This window comes from Harpia harpyja, chromosome 1 (genome assembly GCF_026419915.1).
Source record: "Harpia harpyja isolate bHarHar1 chromosome 1, bHarHar1 primary haplotype, whole genome shotgun sequence".
Taxonomy (NCBI): Eukaryota; Metazoa; Chordata; class Aves; order Accipitriformes; family Accipitridae; genus Harpia; species Harpia harpyja.
This window is the reverse complement of record NC_068940.1, coordinates 15714744-15737806: the sequence shown is the minus strand read 5'-3', so window position 1 is coordinate 15737806 and position 23063 is coordinate 15714744. Positions and strand designations below refer to the sequence as shown.

The window sequence follows — 23063 nt, the reverse complement described above, 5'->3', positions numbered from 1 at the left end:
GTGTATAAAAAAAAATGTGTTTCCCACCCACATTTCCATGTCTCTCTCCACCTCGGATCTGAAGACATCATCTCCCTCCTCGGATGAGAAGATTGCCCAGGCTCAGTGCTTGGGTTCTGCGCCAAGACAGCCAACGGGGAGAACATGTCAGATTGGAAAGAGCGGAACGGGTACGGTCACTGAACCCATAAAGTCGTTTCGTGCATGCTGCCAGGTGGCCATTAGCCAGCAATTACTGCCGAGCACTGGCCTTCCCCGCGAGGCGCAGCGCAAGGGTGACCGTACACGGGGTCTCATTATCTGCACTCCAGGCCGCATGGTTTCTCTTGATCCGCTGTTTCTGTCAAACCTTCTGATAAGACTTAAGGAATATAACCATCGAGCGTGGAACAAAGTCCTGGAATAATTCTAGAAGGGACGCGGCCCCTAAGGCGTGGTGGCACGCTATGCCTGCCCGGGGCCGGCGGTGGCACTTCCAGCACATTCCGCACTCCCGCCCTCACGCTTGGCTGCTCAGTGGGCTTGCGCTCCGCAGGCGGTGTGGGGGAAGCGGGAAGAACTCCCCCCCCCCGGCGGCGGCGGGCGGGCGGCGCCAAGCGGCGACCCCCGACCCCCCAACGCCTTTCCAGCCTGCCTGCCTTCTGGGAAAGGGCCGGGGGACGGCGGCGCCAGGGGCGCCCGCCTGAGGGAAGGCAGACCGCCGCGGCGGCGGGAAGCCGAGCGGCGGGGAGCAGGGGCTGCCGGGACGGGTAGTCGGCGGGCGGCCGCCTCGGGAACTACACTTCCCAGCGGCCCCCGCGCCGCCCCGCCCCGCCGTCCGCGCCCCGGGCGCGGTCACGTTGTGTTTATCGGCGAGGCCCCGCCCCGCCGCGCCAGCGGTGGCGTCACCCTCGCCAGCCAGCCAGCCTCCCTCCCTCGCTCGGCGGCCCTTGTCAGCGGCGAGGCGGGGGCTGCTTAATATTCATGAGGCGCGGGGAGCGGGCGGGCGCGCGGGGAGCGGCGGCTGCCTCACTCGCTCTCTGCCTCCCTAATGGCGCTCGCGGCAGCGGGGGAGCGGGGCTGAGCCGGGCGCGCGGCGCGAGGGCACCGGCGGAATGCTCCCCGCTGCTACGTAACCCCCCCCGGGACGCGGCGCCGCGCTCCGCTCGCCCGCCCCCGCGCCGCGCCGGGCCGCCGAGCGGCGCTCCCAGCAGGGCGGCGGCGGCATCCCCGGCCCCGCGGGCGATGGAGCCCGCGCAACAGCGAGCGAGAGAAGCCCCGGCGGCGGCGGGCGGCGGGCGGGGGGAGCCGGAGCGCAGCTCCCCGGGCAGGAGGAGTCAGGCAGCGCCCGGCGCGGAGAGCGGCGTGGAGCCGTCGGGCGGCGGCGGGCAGCTGGACGGCAAAGGAGCCGGCGGCCCGCGGCGGAGGCGAGGGGGAGCCGGCGGCTGCGCTCCCCCCGCGGCGCTGGCGGCCAGCGGGACTCCGGCGGCCCCCGGCGGGGCCGGCAACGCCAACTCCCTGCTGCTGCGGCGGGGGAGGCTGAAGAGGAACCTCTCCGCCGCCGCCTCCTCGCCCGCCGCTGCCCCCGCCGCCCCGCTGGGCACCCGCAGCTTGGACAGAAAAGCGCTGCTGCTGAAGCCGCCCCGGCAGCTGCAGCCCCTGCAGCCCCCGGAGCGGGACTGGGTGCGGCGGGACCTGCAGCGGGGCTGCGTCCACGTCTACGAGCGCCACATGAACTGCTACCTGCGCCCGGTGCTCTGCACCCTGGAGACCACGGCGGCCGAGGTGGCCGCCCGCCTGCAGCAGCTCGGCCACCGGGGCGGCAGCAGCGTGGTGCGGGTGCTGGGCAAGGCGGGCGCGCCGCCGCAGCCCCCGCCCGAGCCGGCGGCGACCCCCGCCGAGGCGTCGCCCGAGCCCCAGCCCGAGCCGCAGCCCGCGGCGGAGGGGCAGCGGCCGCAGCCGGAGGAGAGGCCGAGGAGCCGGCGGGGGACGCGGAGCGGGCTGGCCGGAGGCGGCTGCGGGGAAGCGGCGCGGCCCGGCCGCTTGCCGCTGGGCGGCAGCGCCGAGGAGAGCGACTCGGCCGGCGGCCGGCCGAGCCCGGCGCCCTCTGACTTCAGCCCCGGGGCGGCGCCGGCCGAGCTGTACCTGGCGGGCCCGCCGCTCTCCTGCCCCTCCCTCCTGGGGGAGCTGGGGCCGGCCGGCTCCGACACCGAGAGCTTCAGCCCCAGCGCCGAGAGCGTCTCCGACCGGCTGGATCCCTACAGCAGCGGCGGCGGCGGCTCGTCCTCCTCGGAGGAGCTGGAGGCGGAGCCGGCGCCCCCCGACGGGGTGGAAGCAGGTGCGGGGCCGGGACGGGCCCCCCCCCGCCCGGGGGAGCTGCCCCCGGGGCGGGCAGGGGGGGCGCCGGCGGGCGCGGCCGGCGGGCGGGAGCTGCCGGCGGGGGCCGCGGCGCCGGGGCCGCCCGCCCTGTACGTGCAGCTCCACGGGGAGACCAGCCGGCGGCTGGAGGCCCACGAGAAGCCGCTGCAGATCCAGAACGACTACCTCTCCCAGCTGGGCTTCCGGGACCTGTGGCGGGTGCAGGAGGAGGGCATGGACTCGGAGACCGGCTGCCTCATCCGCTTCTACGCCGGTGAGCGGGGCGGGGCGGCGGCCCTCGGGAGGGGGCGACCCCTTCTCCCCCCCCCCCCCCCAGCCACCCGTCGGTCCGGCGGGCGCCGGGGTGAAGGGGAGGGCGGGCGGGCGGCCGGCCGCTGCCCCTCCGCCGGGGCCGGCCCCGCGGGGCTGTCCCCTCTCAGGGTGGAGGGTGGCCCCGCGGGGGTCGCCGGGCCGGGCCTGGCCGGGGAGGGTCCGTGCGGGGAGGTCCCCGGCGGGCGGCCCGGAGCGGGCTGCCAGGGGAAGGCGGGGTGTTAGCGGCGCTCAGAAGCCCCGGGCCGCCCCGGAGCTGAGGCTGTGCCGGGTCAGCCCGCCCTCCCTTCAACGCGTGGGTAATGGAGGTCGCTCCTCTGTTGTTTTCCGTTTCCAGCAGCGGCACCGGGCGTTCGAGGTTAAATCAGCCTTCGTCTGCTGCTTTCCCCGGCGACGAGGAATGCATCGGTGCCGCTGCTGGGGACGGAAGGTCGAAGGCTGTTTCAAGTGTTTGCGGGATGCCGGCAGCTCACCCGCGGTTTAATTGAGCTGCGTGCTCCCACACCGCCTGATAAGGGAGCCGGCGGCAAGGCGGGCTCGCTCAGAAGGGGCGAAGCTCCGCGCAGTTTTGCCCCTGAAATAGGTCGCAACTGCGCAGGGCGCGCAGATTCCTCAGCGGAGAGCGGTGCGTTCCTGCAAACGAAATCCTGTACTTGGCCTTCCGTGTTGTTGGCGCTTGCGATCAATTTTCCCGTTTGTTAGAGTAGCGGGGCTTCACTGAGAGGCTGAGGCAGTAAGCGAGGAGAGTGCGCGAGTACAGGACATAGGCTGTGAAAACAGGGTACTCAAAACCTTTATCGTGAAAAGGCAGAAGCTTTTTAATGCAGCTTTGCTGTTAGGACTTACAGAATTTGGGGAGTATTGGGTGGAAAAGTTGGCTCCCACGTTGTAATTATGCAACCTTCTGCAGTTTTAGAGAGGTTTAAAAATAATACCTCGTGTGCCAGTTGAATTGGTTTGCATAAAATACTGATTGTAATCTTGGAACTCCTTAGGTCTTAACTGTCCCGTCCACCTCTCCTAGGAGGGAAGACTGTTTAATGTCCAAGTAAGCGATCAAATACCTTTTTTCTGTGAAATAGGTAAATGTGGTATCCAAAGATACGGTCACGCTAGCAAAGTAGCAAATGCCGTCTGTCCCCTTGCTGGGTTGGCTGAGCAGTGGTCCTTCACTGAACCGTGAGGATTCAGTGCTTTAACTCTGAAAAATACGGAGATTCTTCTCTCGAGCGAATTCCGCTGAATGTCAAATAGAGGCGGTAATGGTGGGGTGGGAAGGAGAGCAGTACTCTGGATAAGTGCCCTTCTTTATTCAGAAGAGAATGTGGGAGTGGTGGCGAGTGGTCAATTCAGCTTTTCTTCAGATTTCTCGGTCAGTTGTATAATGACCCCAGCATAACAAGTGCAGAAGTAGTATTTGTTCAAGGGATTGACAGAAGTCGGTTAGGTATGTTTGGGTTAGAAAGGAGCTAAAATATTTTTTTCAGATGATGATGATGGAGGTCTGCCTGTTTCTCTGCTGCGCTGTTGAGGGTGGAAGCCAGCAGGTGATGCTGGAAGGGATGTTGCTTCCTTTATTTCCAGTCCCACTGTTAAATGGGGATGCGCAGACGTGTTTTAAATGGGATGACCGTGTGCCTCCTTTCCTAACAGGATGTGTTCTAAAGAAAACACAATCAGAAAATGTCGCTAAGTCTTAAGCCTGTTAGCATGTAGTTTGTATGCATTAAATGATTAATTCTGTACGTTAAATGTGGATGTTCCAACTCTTTTATTTCGGTGTCTCAACCCGATTGCTAACATAGCTCATACGTTTTGGACTTCCTTGTACAAAGCTACCAAATAGAAGTGTATTTCTATAAACATACATAGGATTAAATTAATGCAAATTTCTTACGGAAGTTCATATGCTAAGAAGTATGCCTCTGTACTTCAAAAGTGCAGTGTTTTTTGAAATACTTATCTCTTTGAGGGGATCTGTGATCAACATCTAAAACACCTGTGATTGGGTGCTTGTAGCAGAATGGTTGCAGCATCTAATGTACCAGACCAGCCAAAAATAGCTAAGAAAATATTACTGACATGTAATCGTACTGATTTTATGTAACTGTCTTGGCAAGTTCTTTCTGCTTCCTTATTTTATACCCCCCGCCCTGAGGATGAAAGGGAGGGGAGACACTTAAAAAGAATACACATCAAATTAAAGTGGAAAGGGGAGTGGGTTTTGGCCCCAAAGTTAGGGTGTTTTGCTTAGGAGAAGTACCTTTTTTGTAAATGATCCTCCAGAATCATACCCTAAGGAAAGCTTTAAAATAGTGATTTCCTGTTTGCCTGGGACTTCATTGGTTTAAGCGGCCTGGCTTGTCCCAGTGGATAGAGAACCACTAGCATCTCTATCCCTGTAATTTCCTGCAAGCTGTCTCAGTAGGATTTGGCGATCCTGGTCTTGTACTGATGCAAAATGGCATAAACCTAGGTTGGATTTATTGCGTCGCTTCTAAAAAGAATTCTTTCACCTAATCCCCTTGGAGTGGGGAGAGAAGAAGAGAGCACAGTGGTGGCTTTCAGACTTTTTTATTTCTGGGGAGAGATGGTTTTAAGACTGGAAGATTACTGTACTGAAACTTAACATTACAAATTCCAAATAAGATGATACAGCCAATGATTTTAGCGATTGATGTAGGTTGGTGATTTATCTAGTTGTGGAATCTGGAAAATACAGGTTTAAGAAAAAAAATTGCTAGGAGAGCTGCAGGGAGTCAGGATTTCTTACTACGGCAAAACAGCTTTCTTAATAAGTAGCAGTCCGCAAACATTCTGTAAATGAAATATCTGTTCTTTTAATGCAGAATTCCAAATTTAATAGCCCTCAAAACCAAAATGTGACACTGGGAAGGTAAAAGTGCTTCCTGTACGTTGCCTTGGTTTGTTTCAGAATGTGGTTAGTGCATCTTTATTTTGGTATGTCTTCTCCTTTTCTTACTTAGAGTGTGAGTGTGGTTCATTTCTTCAGTCTCTTGAGTCTGAACATTAAACAGATAACACCGTTGCTAAAACAAAATCCCTTGCAGCTTTAAGGGTCTGATCCTACTCCCTGTAACATCAATTTGAGCAAAATTGGGCATTAGTGACTGGTCATGCATGTCAACTTTTCTCTCTCTTGAAATCTATCTCAACAAAAGATATTGTCCTCAAAGTTTGTAATACTTAATCTCTGTTTAAAAGGATATGGTTAAATAGCTTTCCGCTGAGATATTATGTTACTGAGTTATGGAACTGTATAAGAATCCATAGTGCAATTACAGTCATGATATTGTCGCTGGGAGACCGATTAGGTCAGACTTACTAAACTATTCCTAAAACCATAAGAGTGGCTGTGATCCAGGAGGGTTCTTGCAAACAAGTTATACTATTCCTTACTGCTCTGTAAAAATAATTTTTGTAAAACATAAGTTCTCCCAGTGGCCTTGACTTCTCTATAATTTGCATGTAGAAGGAAAAATAGACTAATACACCAATCTCATAATTTAAAAACTGCAAAACTACTTATTTGTTTTGAGACTTTAGATCAAAAATAAGCATGGAATCATATGCAGTGCTGTGTTCTGGAGCATCGGCACGGAAAGGAACATGAGTAACATGATTTTGGTCATGAAGACTGGTTCAGTACAATGGATGTTTGAGGCTTTTTTTTTTTTTTTACTACTGAAAGGTGATGTTGTTTGTGAGTCTGGCACTTGGCCACCATTAAATTCTGTGCTCTTTGATGTGACATAGGGCTTCTGCACCTGCTGGTGTCACCAAATATATCACTTTTCAGTAGACGATTACCTATAGGCAGAATATTAAGAAATGCCAGATGTAATTAGGGGTGTTAATTTTGCAACTGGCTGTCCGATTTTATTTGGGAAGAGATGCTTTTTGCTCATGTGACCTTTTAGAAAGCTGTGAGGAGAAACGAATCCGGCTTTGTCTTAAAGTGCGTTACGAGAAATGTTTGTCTGTCCGGTATGAAGGTATGGGTGGGAAGATCTAGTGTCAGGATCTCATTTGTGCTGATCTAGCAATTGTTTGGTTGTTTTTTTTTAAAAAAGTACACTCGGTAGTTGGGGTCACACTAAGGCTTCCAGCTATATGGGTGGAAGCATGGTTTTAGGTGCTTACTCTTACATGAAAACACCGAACGCCTGACAATGCCGAGCTTTGTGGAATGTGACGTGTATTGAATCAGTAGCTGCTTGTTGCGCTACTTGGTGAATAACTCAGTTCAGCTATTTAGTACATTGGTAAGCTCGATTTAAGATGACTAAGTGCTATTTAAGGGGGGAAAACGTGCCAGAGACAGACCTGCTTCTTAACTGAAGGTAGGAGAACATCTGTGCCGTGAAGAGCTGCCTTTGGAGCACTGACTTAGTTCTGAAATCCAGTACCTTGCTTAACATGAAAGAAATTAATTCATGTCAATGTGAATGGATGTTTTTTTTACAGATGTGATTGCACGGGAGAGGTCTCTGTGAACTTGTCTGAAATCAAAAGGAAAAACAACCTCTGCCTAGGGCTGCCATGATATTGATTTTTTTTTTCTTCCTAATGTGACTTGGTTGTACGTTCTTTTACCTTGTAATTGTTTATGTGTTGGCGTCTCCTGCACAGAGAAGTAGTACCTAAAACTTGCCACTTTGGGAAACTATCTCATTTCAGTTACGTGGTGTGTTTAAATCCAAGCTTGGTCCTTGGCGGGACCAAAGTAGTGAAATTTCTAGTCCTGTTCTGCAGGAAAGTTTAAAATGGCTGCAGTGCCTTTGACTTGCTCCACCTGTTCCTGTGCATAGCCCTTTGCTTATCTCCTTGCAGTGGGAGCGGGGTCTTTCTACGGTAGGCAGATTTCGGGGGCTCTCAGGGCGCAGCGGCCTTTCCTCTTGCGCAGGAGGAGCCCTGCAGATAATGCTGGAATGCTGGGGAAACCGCAGCTGAGCTTTGGTATGTGACAGCTGTTAAGTACAATGGTTTTTGCAACTTTTAAATTCTGTTGTACTCCTGGCTAGCATCCATAACTTAAGTACGTGTGAAGTACTAACACCGGGAGATTTCAGTGTGATGTACATAAGAGTTACTATATATACTAAATAAGTAGTACCTAAATTGGTACATCCAGGAGCTGAATTTCCTCACTGCTGCAGCACGGAATGCATCGTTCTCTTTTTTGAAAAATTTTTTTTTTTCTATTCTCTTTATGTATTTTGATACTATCCCTCTTTCCATATCTCACCAGCTATTTCCTTCATTTTTTAAATTTTTTTTTTTTAAACTGCATAAACATCCTCTTGATGGAACTGCTGATACATCTTCGTGCAATTAAAACATCCATCTGTTCTGTTAGGACACTGACAGACTCCTATGCATCTAAAGCACTACAGGGTTCTGGGGAAGATACTACTTAATAGTGCAAAAAAAGAAACATTCATTCGAAACAGTGTTAGCAACTGATATGTGCTTCTTAACTACCAAAAACTACTTTGTAGTTTTATAAAACAATATAAAGAGAGATTTCTTCGTTATCTAAGTGATCCTCTGGAAAAGAAGCAAGTATAAAACACCATGCCTGAGAAAGTCAGTTTGAAAAGTATATGCATACAGAATTCCATAGAATAGAAGCTTAGACATATCTTGAAGAGTGCAACTTGTTACACTCAGCTTTTTAACTTGGAGGGAACCTGTACCTCGCATGCTCACAGCTGTATTTGCGTTTAAGGGGTGGTAATTTTGAATTAACTGTTTAAGCTATTAGTATCTTGATTTAGGAAAGAAAAAGAAGAAAAAGAAACCAAAGGCTAACTTTCTATTTGCCTTGGGCAGTAGAAGCAAAGACACTTTGACTTAGTCTTCAGTGTTTCATTATTTCACTGCTTGTGGAATGGGGCACGCTGGCATTTTAGATAAGATAAATCTGCGCGTGTACTTGTTTTCAGCTTTCCTTGACTCAGTTTTATTGCTCTATTTTAGAACTTCTGCTCAAATGAGGATTTGCACGCTGGGAAGCTGTATGTCTGAAATAGCCCTGTAATAACTTTATTCTTTGACCCAGAGAACTGAATGTTGCATTTACCTTTGAGGTTTTTTTGGTAAGGTATCTTGTGTGTGTGTGTGTATGGATTCAGATGGAATAGACTTTGATGCTTGGAGTCAGTTGCAGCTTGTGTGGGGAAACTAACTCAAGTAAAAGGGACAGGGTGGGGTGTACTAAAGTCTCTTGTTTTGTAAGCTTCACTATCTTGGCCATGTGATTCCAGCTTATTTTTTTTCTTCTCAAAGATGTTTAAGAGAAATACAACCAACCTTTGTAAACAACTCAAAAAGTTTTAAACTTGCTGAAAAAGGAACATGTCTTAACTTTTTCTAGATTTGGCTCTAAGACAGGGATTCTGAAACACTAAGCTCCTCATGAGGTATTTAAGAAACTTCACAGGAAGATAATGTCCTAATTTTTAAAACAATCAGTAACGTCTTGCTTATGATAAGAATCTGTGAGATTGGAAACCTAAGTTAAAATTCCAACTGCATGGTAATGAGAGTTGTGTATAGATTTGAGGTAGTTAAGCTCTCCAAATTTTATGTCAGAAGTTTCTGTGAAAATTCTAGATTTCAGCTTCATGCTTCACTCAAAAGTGCCTCTTTTTATTCTTTGTGTAACTTCTGTCCTTCAAATAGCTTTTCTGGGCAGTTGAGTTAACTGCAACGTTACCTTTTTGGAGAGAATAATTTTTACATTTTTTCACTATAAAATAACTTGTATTTGTGGTAGAATATTTTTTTTTCCAATTAGGCTGGCATTTGTCCAGTATGCTATCTTAACATAGATATCTTTTTCCAAAAATAACGAGTGGCAAATTCTAATTGAATGTTTTCCCACTGATTGCTGTTAAATACTGAGGCCATCTTGGGTATTAGAGAATTTTAAACTTAAGTCTTTTTATTTATGATATATTTTAATTGACTCGTAATTTACTTTTTATTATATGCGTGCTATATGATAAAATGTTACATGTAAAGAATAGGCATCACTTGCCTGTGGAATGCAGCAGCTGTCCTAACAGCACAGAGGGACGTGTGTGGGTTGTAAATGAATAACAATATTGTGTCCCGCTGAAATTCTATTGAGGATTTCAGGTAGGCAAAATGAATAGTAAAACCAGTTTTCTGTGGTGTCTGTGCTGGCACACCCACTTTGTTTGCTTTTTTTTAAAAAAAAGCACTGGCAGTGATTGCCATTTGGAGTCCTGTCTGTAAGTTACCACAGCTGTGATCACCCCCTCCGTACCCTCTGCCACTGTCACATAAAATCATTTAGTTACGTAAGTTGATAGTTCAAATTCTTTATGCCAGTTGCCACAGTCAGGATTCCTCTTGCTTCCCGGTTTAGCTAACTAGCTAGTCGTGACCCTTTGAGTCTGATGGCCGAGACTTTATGCTCCTGTGGTTGTGGTTAAAATATGTGGAAGAATGGGAATGTTGCAGAATCTCTTGGGAGTTTTTGTGCCCCCCCCCCCCCCCCCCCCCCCGTTATTTAGGGGGCAAAAATTGCTCTTTGAAGAACATTGCATTTAAAAATGACAACTGTTAAATCAGGAAGAAAGACCTCCTGGAGTGAAGAGTCATTTAATTTCACAACATAGCATACTATTCTTTGAAGCTTTTTCTGTCGATGGGGAAGTAAAATTTCTTCCAGCTGGCTTTGACTTATTTGGAGGGATGCTGAAAATACTCATTGCCCAACTAACGGTGCGTTCCTCGATTTGACAGCTAAGAATAACTATTTACATATGTAAAATACTGAGTTTCAGGGGATTCTTCTCTCCAATTTTATCTAGCTTAGTTCTCAGTGTAGAAGGAAAATGTCATTGTATAAGTGGAGAGGAGTTTTAAAGTTTAACTCAACATTTTTTGTGGGCCAGAAGTAAATTTGGCCCTCTGCAGAGGATTAATTGTTGCTGGTCTTGTCCAACGGCAACGGGACTCTTCAACTTGACTGGGCTCTGAATTGTATTCGTAATTCTCAAAACCCCATAATAGCCACTTGAACTGGTTCCTCTCATCTGCGAGCGCTCCAAGTGCCATGCCAACTTATTTCAATAAAGACAAAACAATGGGCCTTGGTCCAAGGGGTAACGAGGAGCTGGAATGCTTTGAAGTTCAGGACCCTGGGCTGTAGGTGTGATTTACATAAACCTCATTATGTAACCTGAATGCAGTTTCTCTTCCTGTTTGTTCGATTTATGAAGCTTTGTGTCCAAAGAGAAAGAGATAGTAAGACCTGTAATTAAGATAAGTAGCAGGCCACTCCTCTTCTGAATGCGTGGTCTGGTGAGGAGAGAATTTTAGATGCGGCGTTAAGGGTAGAACAAAACCTGTGATTCAGGCACCTTCAGTTGATGAGAATAATGCCAACTCCTTTCCTTTGAAAAAGCACACGCTTCTTTAAACAATAACTATGCGGAGTTCAACCTGTTATTTGCTTTGAAATAAATGGTACAGAAAAGCTTAAAGTTCTTACTAGCAACGTTCTTGCTTTTATATAAGCTATAGATGGCCTTTATCTAAGCAGCTCTCATCAGTTTCAAAGCTACCTTGAAACTAGTAAGTTTGTAAGTGGACAGTGAGTTTTCTGATCAGAATTGCATACAATGACACTTTGTTGTTCTCAGTCAAACACTTGCTTTTTCTTCCTGTCTGATCCTCTCTAACGTTTTTTTTAAAGCAGATAATAAGTAGTAGCACTGGGTTTGTGATAAGAGTACTGCAAGCAGCAAAGCTAACTATATGTGCAATCGACTTGCTCATAAGATGATTGGTCAGATCTACCAGTGACTTCTTATCACCAGTTACTTTATGATTATTGACTCAAATTGTAAGTGATGGAGGAACGTGTTTTTCTTTCTACTGTGTGTTACTTAGTGGGACAGACAGAGCTCTAGGGGACAACAGTCTCCGTTAGCAGTCATTTTATTTATGAAACTTAATTATGTCTGAGACAACCTAATATTGTACGTCACCATTAGCTTTCTGCATCTACGTATATTTGCTTTCATGCTATAAAGCTTGCCTGTTGGAATAAAAAAGTTAATGACAAAAACTGTTACGAATGAAGTAGCGGAACACCTGGAAGAAGGCTAGCACGTATAATGTACTGAAGTTAACAGGCTAGGACCTCCTGGTTGCTTCTGGTACCGGTATTACATGGCTACAAACACAAAGGCAAGATCGTTTGCAGGTTGCAAGCGGGATGTTTCTCAAAGTGAAGTTTATCACATATGTGTGGGAGATGCAATTTAACATTTCAGAAATACCGACAGGAGCTTGTTGAAAGCTGTGTAATATGTAATTATACAAAAGGGATTTTTTTCCCCATTTCAGTCCTACAGTTGAGGATTTTTAATGTACTGTCTTGGTAAAAGTGTGGAGCTCAGTGTGGCTGTGTAGATGAAAAATTTCAATGGTTAGAAGTACACCTGAATTCATATCCTTTCAGAGCAAGCAGTTAACTTTTTTGTCTTGGGTGTCGTAGCTAATAAAAGAAAGGACTGGCTGAAAATGGGAATCTGAACTCTTTGAAGTGTCCGAGCTGTGTGAAGTGGCTGTGGATGTGTCTTATCTTTTTTTTCTTTTTCGGTGGCATGAAAATCATGTCCCATGTCTGTATCAACCAAAATAGAATCTGTAGTCTGTATTCTCCGTGAATAAACCAAAGATTAATGTGATGCATTTCAGACTATTAAATACAGAAAGTGTTTCAATTTCATAATGTCCAGAACAATGGTATCATCTGTATAAGTATATTCGTTCCCCTTAAGATTAGACTATAGCACTGAGAACTGCTTGGTTTGTGTCTCTTTAATCTTAATCAAATGACAACTTTAATTCCTGCTAATACAAGAAGAGTACATTAAATTATTTTACTTTATTTTGCTTTACAGATTCCATCTTGGAATTGTCTCTTGTAAGAATAATGTTTCGGAATATTTCTTTTCTGAATCCATGTGATAAAAGATCCAAGTTTATTTTGCAGCTTCCAGCTTTTTCCTTCATAATTGAAACCTAGAACGAAAATACGTTGATCAGTATCACTAGATATCATAGTACAAAGATTTAAGACGCTTGTAGCCTGCAGTGGACTAAGTCATATTCCTTCTGTCAGTGTCAGAATAAGTGTTTCTCTGAGAAAATGGTCTGTTAAAACCTGGGGTATATATTATATTTAATTTGCAACACTGGGTGGGGTGTGATCCTTTGTATAGTGCTCCACTGGAGTGTGAGCAGATTCAGTACCTCTTGCTGCTTCAGCTCTGTGTTAATAGGAGGTGTATTTTGAGTTCCTGGCAAATAACTAGTATTACTTACTTACACTGTGGAAACAGGGGAATGCAGATTTGTCACCTTAGTTGTGAACAGCACTGTCTTGAGTCTGTCGGCAGATCACAAAGCATACATCAACTGTAGATCCTTTTAGCCTAGAATATGCAGCTAAACTTTTTTTTTTCCTTTTTTCCCTTTTTTCTTTTTTCCCTTTTCTCCTTTTTTTTTTTCTCTCCTTTTCTGCAGGAAGTTTTTGGGCATTGTTGGCTGCATTTGCCAACTCACCCATTTTGTACAGTTTCAGTCCTCTTGAAGATTTTAGGGGTTTTCTCTGCAATGCCCATTTATCAGTATGATTCTTTGTGTGTTCCTTCCTCCCCACCCCCCACGTATCTATAAGACTATGTATGAAACAGTACCACTAAGTTACCTGTGGAGGAGAGCATTCATTCTAGCATGGCTAACACAGGGCTGCAAAAATAAATAAGCAAAATTCTCTCTAGAAAGTCACAGCACATAGCTACACAAATTGCTGTGTCTGTATACGTTAACAATGTAGGATCAGGCATTGTACCTTTATATTACAGAAGCAGGCATGTGAAAAGTTTTTGGGTTGTTTTTTGTTTGAATAGAAAATCCTGTGTCACACTTGCGTTCTTCACCCAGCAGTGCATCTCTTGCAAATGTAGGATTTTAAGAGGCAAAAGTTGTGGCCTGCATAAAGTTCTCAAAGTGCTTGTCTAGAAGAAGAATTTGTAAACTGGTTATGAAAGAAAGAAAAAAGGCTAATCTTGCATAGTAAGAATTATGGCTGCCAGTAGAAGAGTTCATGCTGTTAGCCTTTGAACCTAAAATTGGATGTCCTGAATCTTTAACTTTAGACTGACTTGTAAATGGTGGTATTACACGCGGCACATCCGTAAGGCTTATGCCTTTTAGGAATGTGTACAGCAAACGAGGAGATTCAGCATTTGGCACTGCTGTCTTGCTTGCTGTCACCAGCTAAGCTAGGCATGATCAACTGGTCAAGAATAGCTGTAATTTTGATAGGGGCATGCTGTTCTTGTGCCTGTACGTTGTCTTCATTCTGTGAGGTTCTTGACCATATCACACTTAAAGAATTGGTGAATTGCCTTTCCAGACGTGGTATTGTTACTTCAAGTTTGTTCGGATGCTGTGCATATTGGCAAGCCTTAATCAGAGATGTGATTTGACACTCTCTTCAATGGGTCCTTTGGCCATCGTGCCTTGGCACTCTCTGGGTTTTTGGTTGCACTGGCTTTTTTTATGTTCAGGTTTCACTTTTGCTCAGCTCTTTATTGCTCATATCCACTGATTTTTCTAAACATGTAGGGCATATACTCAGCTGAAAATCCTTTGAGCCTTTCTCTGTAGACATGGCTATACTGCTTCGCAGCAAAATGTGTAGTTGTTCAAAGATGTCTGGAGACTAATGTCTAACCTTCATACTTAATGCAGATGCTGTCCATACCAAAACAAATGCTGTGTCATAAAGTTAATACCCACTAACCTTTGCATAGCAGAAATGTCTGAATGTGGCGGTGTCTTTATCTGCAGTAGCAGGGAAATAGCGCAATATCCTTATTTCCCTAATGAAAGATTAGGCAAACCTTGTCTTACCATTTACACGTAAACATCCCATTTTGTCTTTTCGGATTCTCTTGAGCATTTGCTTCTCTGCACTGGAGTTAACTGTCGTCCTTTTGGCAACTCATGCTTAGGAGGATATACACCCGTGGGACTGTCTGCAGACAGGCGTGCCTGGCTTCTTTGCTTTGAATGTGAGTATTTGTTTGCCTCCCTCCTTGTTAGTGAAAAGCAGGGCAGTAGCTAGTTATAGGTCTCATTAAGCCACGTGGGCATGGCCACTAATCTGAGCGTTTCGCTGCAGTTTGAATTGATGGAGGGCTGTCACCGTTCTGGCAAGGCACAAGGGTGAGGTGCTGCTATCGGCAGAGGTGTTGCGTGTAACAGGCTTAGTTTCCAAATTGTCAGCAGGGCTAGCCGAACTGTAAAAACGAGTATGCTGTGCTGTGGGTCACTTCAGTCTTTCTCGCTATGTGCTGTTCTCTCCCTATCCATTTTCTTGCATGTATGTGAGGCTGTTGAGAGGTTTGGTGAGCAAGCAGAGTCCTCAACAAGAGGAAGCTGCTTTGATTTTGTTTCCTAATGACCTGTAAGGCCTGTAATTGCTGAGTGTGTTTGTTCCTTGCTAGTTGTAAAGGGAGGGAAAGTAGCACATGATTGGAAAAAAATAGAGGTTTTGTCACCTCACTGTTCGCTGGCTGTAGTTACTCTTATTAATGTGTGCGCTTTAATTTTTAGCGAAGGCAGTTGAAAAGAGGATTTGAATGCTGACACGTGAGTGAGTGCATCTAGTCAGGGGTTGAAGGTATGGAGGTGAGTACAGTTGTAGCTTGCTTCCAAGTGTCACGAGTTGCCCGGTGAATGAAGAGCAAAGGTAAAAAAAAAAAAAAAAAAAGAATAAAAATGACACGGTAAAGAAGCATGGTTTGTCTCAAACTAGCTGGTGCAGCCTCTCTCCTGCAGGTAGAGTGGTGCTCTGCCACCATCGCCAGCTCTGCCGGAGGCTGGCGGGAGCGTGGTGGTGATGTCAGCCCGCGGAGAGAGAGAAGGGCCGGCAGAGTCACTGGGGCTGCTTGTTCTGCACAGGCACTCGGGAAGGGGTTTCTTTCGTATGCTGTCTAATAGATTCAGCCTTTTATTTTATAATATAATTAAATAACCAAGCCTTTGTGAGGCTCCTGAATTCCTTTAATTTAGCGGCAGCACAGAAGCTGAATTCAGAGCATTCATGGGCCTGTACTATCTCCCTGACTACTTGCCAGGTCTATTCATGCTGTTCTGAGTGCAGGAAGTTCTCACATTCATTCAGGGTTGTGGGGGGGTGGGGGTGGAAGGCGTTGTGTGGTTGGCTTTTTTTTTTCTTTTTTTTCTTTTTTTTTTTTTTAAGCAAGGGAAATGGTTATAAGGAAAATTCTACAGCGATTCCCTGGGACCAATTTACCAACTGTTAATCAGTGAGTAAATAATGGGAACAGTTTATACACTTGGCAGCTCTTGAGAAAGAGTAAAGAATCATGAGAAGTTCACAGTCCACAGCCCCAAGATAGCTGAATACTTTGGTATGTTAGGATTTGCCTGAACAGGGGTAGACCAGTACTTTTTTGTTAGCACATGTAATCTTATATATTCTGAAGTACTGAGTTTGATGAGGAAAACTTTACTCTGGCGTGTGGTAGCTGGCCGCTTATGCTTAACTTGCTGGAGTTAAATAATTCTTTCTCTACTCAAGTTTTAACGCTCTAGCCAGTATGTTCATCGTCTTTTCCAGACGGTTACTAATGCTCTCTCGAGGAGGGGATGAGGAAGTGTATTTGCTGCCTGGTGAGGGGGAAGCTGGTGACAGTGGCTTTCCTTTGGTTCAAGGGAAGGGTAGAGATAGAGGGCAAGAAGGTGAAACAAAACTGAGAAAGCAGTGACTAAATCAAAGCGAGTAGACAGGAAGTACAAAAAGCTTTGCAAACTTAAGCATTTATTTAACTTCCCAGGAACTGTCCCACATCTCTAATCTGTGGTATCTAATCTTTATAACTAGATACCACAGTGATAGACGTAATTGACGTGTGTACAGTGCATAGGAGAAAGGAAAGTGCCTTCTCAGCCTGGGTGTTCTGCTGGTACAACTGATGCATTGTGGGAGGCGCGCAGCTATCTAGGGCGAGTATAGCAGGTATTCAACAAGTTGCATTTTCACCAAAACAATCAGACGTGGGGTGGTGCAGACTCTCCTGCAGAGTTGGTGTTCTCTTGTGAACTTCTGTGTCCAGATCCTCTGTTGCAAAATGGAAAGAGAAGTGCTTGACAGAACAGTGGGTATACACCATTTGGTAACTGTGAATGAGCAGGAAAGTCCGTAGCTGAAAACTTTTTATGTAGACAGGGTGAACTATATCTAACATGTTCCATTTGGAAACTGAATTGGAGGTGGGGAACCCAAAATTTGTCTCTCTGGCTCATAGGATGCACTGAAGTACCTGATTTTATGCTGGGGTATAAAACTTGCAAGCCGATGTACCCTTACAAATGATGTTTTAAACTTAGATTACCTTAAAGCTAAGTACTCACCTTTATAAGATTCTACCTTTATTGGGATCCTGGTGTGCATAGGACTTAATGATTCCCCTGCTATGAGACTTGATTTGCTACTGTGATTTTGTCCTACAACTTCCTGTTCTCCTGAAAACTGAAAAACGTTTTTGAGTTGCATTCCTTTCCTTTGTAATTTCTGTAAGGAAAAGCATTGCTCTTATACTCCGACAGTGAGCATTTGGGTTCTTTTTGCCCTTTTCCCTTTCCATCCTCTAGCTTGCAAGTTTTAAAGATCAGTCTGAATTCTTTTTCATGAGATTAAGTGTTGTGAATGAAGTAGTTTTCTTAAGGTGCTGTAGTTTCTGGAATAGCGGTCTGTTAAGAACATTTATGTATGGGTTATGGCACGTGTTACCACACGTGCAACTGTGTGAAAGTAATGCCAAATGTCTGGATTGTTCTAGCAAAAACAAGGAGTGTAAAATTACTGCCGTTGGATACCCTCTTCATATTGCTTATTTTTTTCTTTACTTAGAGCTACGAGTTTTGATTTCTGTTTTGTATTATAAGTAATAGTGCTGAATATCTATGGCAGCTTTTTCCTTTTAAAACAGCTTACCATTTTAAGCTATAAAAGTACTGTGACAGCTTTGCTTTTTACAGATTTATATTAAAAACCTTCTGCTTGCCCGTATGTATAAAATTACGTATTATATATAAGTTTTTAATCTCTTCAGAGTTTAGAAGGTCATTACTTAAACTTATTCTGTGAACTCAATTTCGTAACAAGACTAAAAAGTGCATGGAAGCACACATTTGCTTCAGGGTTGGTTTTCTGGTATTTTTTTAACAGCTTGTGAAAGTCTTTAGCAAAATGAAGATAAATAGCATCAGCTATTCCACACGTTCTTGAGTAGTGGAGGAGGGGAGTATGTCAGTTGAGGGAAGATTAACAAGTTAAAACTCCTGTTGCCAGGCAGCCCAAGAAGTGAGTTGGCATCACTCGGAAATGAGAGCAAATTATGGGTTGATGTTGGAGCGGAGTGGACAGTGGAAAAATAGAGAAAATGGAGAGAAACTTGACTGTTTTTAAATTAGCTTGTTTATGTTTCCAGAACACAAAATACTAAAGAGAAGGAAACTATCTTTGAAAGTCTAACTGTATTGTGAGTAAGAAGAGAACTGGGCTACACTGCCAGTATAATTCCCTTCCCTTTTTTATTATTATAGCATGTTATGGTGAGTTAATGACGGCTGTTATAAAATGGGGTGTTTGAACACGTGTAATTATACCACTGCTCCTCCTAGCTGTAAGAGTTGTGAGTAGATGAATGCTCAAGAGTCACCCTTTCTCCTGTAATGCCAAGTCTTTCTGTTTAGCTTCTGGCTTATATAAGCGAGTTGAGCATTTGCCACAAGATGCTTCGTGCAAGATGCTACCTACTGTTAAGTACCAGGCTCCATAGCATTGTGGTGTTCTCTCTGCCTTTCTAATCTGGTATTAGGGACCCATCACACAGGTAAACTAGCAGTCAAAGACTTACTGTGTGGATGAGCTTTACATATAAAAATGTCTTGGTTTTTAATGAAAGCCACTTCTTACATGTCTCCCCACCGTCAGTGGTGTAGGATCTGCTCTGTTGAAACGTATGCCTTTGTAAGATTAAACTTGTCAGTGTGCGTGTGTTTAGCAGAATGTTGTAAGATAGTAATTAATGCTGTAGCCGTCATGTGAATGGAAAATATTTCTGCAAACATGTCTATATATCTAGATACTTAAGAGGATAAAATTAGGCTTTGGAATTTCCCTCTGGTCCTGTTTAACTTAGTCAACTCTTAGACATGCTTTTATTATGGTGATAATGGTTATCTGCCATTGTTTTTCTTTTAATGTCAGTGTTTTACTGTCCTTTGCAAGAGGGTAATGTGCAAACCAGCACCAGTTGGTGCAAATCAGGACAGTCAGATGGAGGTTATGTTATGTTCTGTCATCTGGCAAGTTTCCATCATTTCTTCAGTTTCTTTGTAAGTTTAAAAACTGTTGTTGTTGTCGTGTAGCACCTTTCTTGAAAATGTTTTAATATTTCTACTTCAAACCTTGAAAATTGGAAAGTACGGTATTACAGGTGTATATTCATTCACTGGTCTTCAGTGTTTGCATTTTATATAAGTATAAAAGTATAAGTATATATAAGTATATAAGTTTATATAAGTATAAAAGACTGATCTAGCTGGGACTCTAACTTCTCCTAGGATTCTTGTGTCCATACAGGATAAAACTTAACTATATATTCTTACTGATAAAACAGTGCTGTGTTATTCTTCTGGTCTGCATATTTTTGTGGGTAAAAAAACCATGCAGGCAACTCTTGTTGGACTCACCATATCATCTGCTTTTCTTTTTTTTTTTTTTTTTTTTTTTTTTAAAGTATGTTTAACTTTTGCTTAAGTATTTTGAGATGAGCAATTATTTAGGAAAGCTTTGGGCTAGATGTCGAAATTTGTGGCGCCTGGTCCTTTCCCCTCCATATTGCTGAAAATTGTGGGCAACGTTGTTTTAGCACACACATTTCTTCTGTAGTTCTGATCTTAAAACTATGGGGGGAAAATGGTGAATTGCCTTTTTTTTTTTTACTTCCCATTCACTTTGTTACTTCATTTCTAGCAGTAGGCATTCCTCAAAAAAAGAGGTAATGCCATCTTGAGCAATTAAATAGTAGAAACAACGAAGTGACAAGGTAGTGTTTTTCGATAGCTGCCTATGAAAGAGGAAACATGATGGTTTGACAGAGCAGTGGCAGCCACAAGCAAGGTCGATTCCAGATGGCATTGGTAAAGCATGAGTGCAATGAGAGAATAGTCTCTGTGGGCTATACACGCTGTTCAACTCCGATTGCTGTGCAAGTATAAGCACTGAAATCCTTTGTCCCAAGAGTGCTTGAGTGCAAAGTTCATTCTGTACTGAAGCTTTTCACCCAATGTATCTATCACGTGCCTTTCTGCATCTAGTACAAGGATTGCTGCAAGTCACAGGAATACTAACAGAAAGCTAACTTCCTCGCTGCACATAAAAAAGAGGAAAACATGTAGTAGAAGCATGTTAGTCCTCAGCTGACTTGCCCTTTGTGAGCAGTATTTGGATGGTGAGGGGGGGATCCTTGCGTCACGTTCAGTGCAGCCGCCTGTTGCATCGCTGCTGCTGCTGCTGCCCCTGAGCTCTCCCCAGGCTTCTCCTGGATGGGGTTTTCTGTAGCATGTTCAGAAACCTCTGGGCTGGTGTCCTTCTGTTGGGAGTTCTGTCTTGGAAGTTGGAGGAGCAAACACTTGTGAGGTGGAGATTTTTCTTGTCTTCTTTTCCCCCCTTTGCTGGAGTATGACTGACATGACGGAAAGTCACGAGAGCAGCAGCCTTTTGATTTCAGTGGTGTGCGGGTGGGCAGTGCTGCAAGCAACAGCATTCACCTATCTTCCAAGGAAACCTTCCAACAAGTTGGCTGGGCACTATGCCGTGCTGCTGCATGGTTGTCTAAAGCAGTCAAGCATTCTTCCATTTTAACTAGCATCTGTCCAGAGCTGTGTTCGGGCTGTGAGTATTAACACAGATGTTTGATGAGGCCCTGATGTTGAAACTTATAACAGTTTGCATTAGCAAGTTACTAGGCTAAATCATCTAAAACTCCAGTGGCTGCAAATCTCTTGTTTTAATAAAACGTCCTGTTAGCTTCTAATCCAGTGTATGATTAGTTGCAAGAAATCATTGGAGCACTCTTCCAGAGTCTTAATTTGCTGAGGAATCAAGTTGTTGCTTGAAGGACTCAGTTCTTCCTTTCCCTTTACTTCTTTCTGAAAAAAAAAAAAATTAGATTCGGGAACTTAAAGATTGTAAATGTAAAATTTAGAAGAAAAAATGGAGGAGATGGGAGGGGTTTGAAAGGCAGAAATTGCTTCAGGTCCCTAATAACATGGAAAGAAAACAAGTCTTCTTTTAACATCTTTATCTTTAAGCTTTATTTCTGCCTAGCTTCGTAACAGGCTAGGTAAACACTACTGATCAAGTATGTTATTCTAATTTTTGTACACTTTAAACCTTAATCAGACTTCAGAGCGTTGCTTTCAAGCTCGGAGGCAATTATCTAGATTACTGAGATTAAGTATTTGTGATTGTTGGAGTTTTACTGCAGCTTTTTTTGGCTGTGTGTACTTTCTACTGCAGAAGAAAAAAAATGCAGTCATAGGCAAGGGCATTGCTGTTGTAGTGGTTTTAGGGGCAGACAAGGGGGGATGCAGAGAGCAAATACAGAATTTCCTGCGCAGGGAGGTGGTACAGGCTGCTCTGCTATCTCGATTGCCCTATTGCCTGTTAAAAACTACTCATTTTTAATTAAATAGAAGAACAGATCATCCTTTTTTTTTTTTTTTTTTTTTTAATAATGCAGCTTGGTTTACAGCAAGGGAGGGGTTCTAGTTTTCGGTTTTTTGGGTTTTTTTGGTTTTTTTAAATTGTTTCTGAAGAGATCTTGTGTGCTGTCCTGAACCACTGCTCTTGGAGGCTCTGCAGAGTCTGTCGCTGTTTGCACAGCTTCGGGGAAATCTGACCCTTGAGTGCCAAAGGGCTGGCCGGGCCTGAGCAAGAATGAAATCTGTTTCTTTTCAAGAGATTTCTGTACTGAAGACAGCGCTCCGTTACATTTCTTCTAGAAAAGTTCTTGAAGCAGCTGCTTTCCTAAGGCCTGGGTTTAGGTGGGGCTTTTTGCTGAACTCTTCTGGATATGCATTAAAAGGAGAGCATGCTGTCTTGTGCTTACTAGGCTGCTGGGCATGGTTAAGCAAAATGTATGTGATCTGTGACTTGAAGAATCTTGTTATTGGTTGTTATTTCTTTCAGCCTGTAGAAGTACACGGGAGTGGCATAAGCCCTCTGATAGAGGGATCTTGATTTGTTTGAGTGGGTGTATGTGGCGATGCTGGCTTGCTTTTTGCTGTGGTGGTATATGTAACAGTTCTGTGCACTGTTAGCATAGTCTTTTTTCCTCCCTGCTGTGGACTAACGTGCAGTATTTTTTATTCCAAGATTGGCCAATCTTTATAATGGATGGTAGCAGAATTTTGTATCAAGGAATCTTTTTTGTTTTTCTTTTCTTTATTCCTTATCTTCAGTTGCGGTAACAAGATCTTGCTTTGGAATCGCTTAGAAGTGGTGCCTGTTGCTGAGCTTGGTGCAGTTGATCTTACAAGTTTGCATGGGCCTGATGCTGCTCACTAGGGCATGCCCCTTGTAGGGTTGCCTTCCATAGGCAAGTACTTCCATCCTAGTGTCTGTAAGACACTGAGTCTGAAAAGCATGTTCTAGCGGTTCAGATGCGTAGTGTTAAGCAGACAGTGCTTCTCATCATCTCCTTTTTCTAGTATTGGTGCTTGGGGGCTACAGAGAAATCTAAAATAAGGTAGATGAGTGTCAGTACCATTACCTGTGCCTGTGGACATCTTTTGCATAGCTCAACACAGAGTAGTGGTGTCTAACTGTGCCCTCTCGTGCATGTGCATTTTCTTATTAAAAAGGTTCTGTATAATGGGGACTGCAAAATCAGATGGTACTGATGTGACATTGTTTTAAAAACATCTTAAAAATCTTATTTTTGAAGTATCTTAAGTGAGGAGTTTGCCTCTATCTCTAGCAGTTGTTGAATTCTCACAGGCTTCTAACTTAAGCCTTCTTAAAAATAAATGTGTAAATATTTACATGATACCTTTTTTTCAGTGAGTGTCCTCCCACGTCTCCTGCTGCATACCATCCAATCCACATATTATAGGCTATAGTTAGTAATATATTGAACCTGTGCAGTTATTCTGTATCAAGTATGATAATAATGTGATTTTAGCACTAATAAATCAAAAACTTTAAACTCCAGGCG

At 44.8% G+C, this 23063-nt stretch overlaps 1 protein-coding gene across 1 annotated transcript in view; it reads left to right on the top strand.

The window, feature by feature from the left end:
* The first annotated feature begins 904 nt into the window (after nt 1–904).
* Nucleotides 905–23063, top strand: part of PHLPP1 (PH domain and leucine rich repeat protein phosphatase 1) — a 140241-nt gene continuing 118082 nt past the window's right edge. The window contains exon 1 of the mRNA XM_052780670.1: nt 905–2611. Within this exon, the coding sequence (XP_052636630.1) occupies nt 964–2611 (1648 nt within the window). The 5' untranslated portion in view covers nt 905–963. The remainder of the gene's footprint in view (nt 2612–23063) is intronic.